Here is a 1,774-nt window from a genome sequence, read left to right as displayed (position 1 = left end):
ATATATGTGTGTGTGTGTGTGTGTGTGTATATTTGTGTGTCTGTCTTTGTCCCCCCAACATCGCTTGACAACCGGTGCTGGTATGTTTACGTCCCCGTAACTTAGCAGTTCGGCAAAAGAGACCGATAGAATAAGTACTAGGCTTACAAAGAATAAGTCCTGGGGTCGATTTGCTCGACTAAAGGCGGTGCTCCAGCATGGCCGCAGTCAAATGACTGAAACAAGTAAAAGAGTAAAGAGTATGTATATATATATATATATATTATATGTACACGCACAGACATATATTGTTATTCTCAACCACATGGTTCTGGGTTCAGTCCCACTGCATAACACCTTGGGCAAGTGTCTTTCACTATAGCCCAGGACCTACCAAAGCCTTGTGAGTAGATTCGGTAGACGGAAACTGAAAGAAGCCTGTTGTACATGTGTGTGTGTGTGTGTGTGTCTTTGTGTTTATGTTTACCCCCCACCATCACTTGACAACCGATGTTGGTATGTTTACATTCCTGTAACATAACAGTTTGGCAAAAGATGCTGATAAAATAAGTACTAGGCTTACAAAAAATAAGTCTTAGGGTCAATTTCTTCGACTAAAAAACCCCACAAAAGCACACACTGTAAAGTGGCTGGCGTTAGGAAGGGCATCCAGCCATAGAAACCAAGCCAAATCAGACTGGAACCTAGTGCAGCCCTCCAGTTTGCCAGCTCTGGTCAAACCATCCTACCTCCATGCCAGCATGTACAATGGACATTAGAGGATGATGATTCTATGTGAGTGTGTGCGTGTGTGCGCTGGTGCCATGTAGAAAGCACTCATGCTGGGGCCAGGTTAAAAGCACACACTGTAAAGTGGCTGGCGTGAGGAAGGGCATCCAGCTGTAGAAGCCAAGCCAAATCAGACTGCAACCTGGGTGCAGCTTGCTACCGCCGGTCAAACTGACCAACCCATGCCAGCATGGAAAAGGGATATTAAAGTATGATGATGATGATGGTGAGTGATGATGATGATGGATGATGATGGTAAGTGATGATGATGATGGTGAGTGATGATGATGGTGAGTGATGATGACGGTGAGTGATGATGACGGTGAGTGATGATGATGGTGAGTGATGATGATCGTGAGTGATGATGATCGTGAGTGATGATGATGGTGAGTGATGATGATGGTGATGATGACGACAGTCGCCATCACCACCACCACCACTATCAACAATAGTAATAATTACCAAGTTATCCAGTTTTCCTGGCCATGTGGGTTTCGTTGCACTCCGTCTCCCAATCCACATCATTAGTTTCCCATCAGCAGAATAGGTGTAACCATTCAGGTGAGTTCCATAGGAATGAATACCAAAAATATCTGCAACAAAATGTGTATGTATATATATGTGTATATACAATGTATGTATGTGTATGTGGGGATAGATAAATACACACACACACACACACACACATATATATATATATATCTATCACCCCTTCCTTTCTCATTCATAAACACAAGAGTATTATTATAGTAGATTATCTCGGTAACCATGGGAGCTATGAAAAAATACAAAGCCCAGCATCATTACCGGATCATTCTACACATCTGTGCAATTTTTCGTGTAATTCCACCCAGCCGTTTGACCGTGAATCCCAAGACAAGAAAGAATTGCCCATGTAAAATTTATATGTATATATATGTGTGTGTATATATATATATATATATATGGGAGAATATACAAAAAATAACAACAGACGAGGACAGGTGGTGTAAATAACAAAAGTATA

At 41.7% G+C, this 1,774-nt stretch overlaps 1 protein-coding gene across 1 annotated transcript in view; it reads right to left on the bottom strand.

The window, feature by feature from the left end:
- LOC106878192 (uncharacterized) overlaps positions 1-1,774 on the bottom strand; it is a 16,087-nt gene that overhangs the window by 5,254 nt on the left and 9,059 nt on the right. The window contains exon 3 of the mRNA XM_052978086.1: positions 1,231-1,422. Coding sequence (XP_052834046.1) covers positions 1,231-1,422 — 192 coding nt within the window. The remainder of the gene's footprint in view (positions 1-1,230; positions 1,423-1,774) is intronic.

This window comes from Octopus bimaculoides, chromosome 30, assembly GCF_001194135.2.
Source record: "Octopus bimaculoides isolate UCB-OBI-ISO-001 chromosome 30, ASM119413v2, whole genome shotgun sequence".
NCBI classification, from domain to species: Eukaryota; Metazoa; Mollusca; class Cephalopoda; order Octopoda; family Octopodidae; genus Octopus; species Octopus bimaculoides.
The sequence above is the reverse complement of the archived record's forward strand: the minus strand, read 5'-3'. Positions and strand labels throughout refer to the sequence as shown.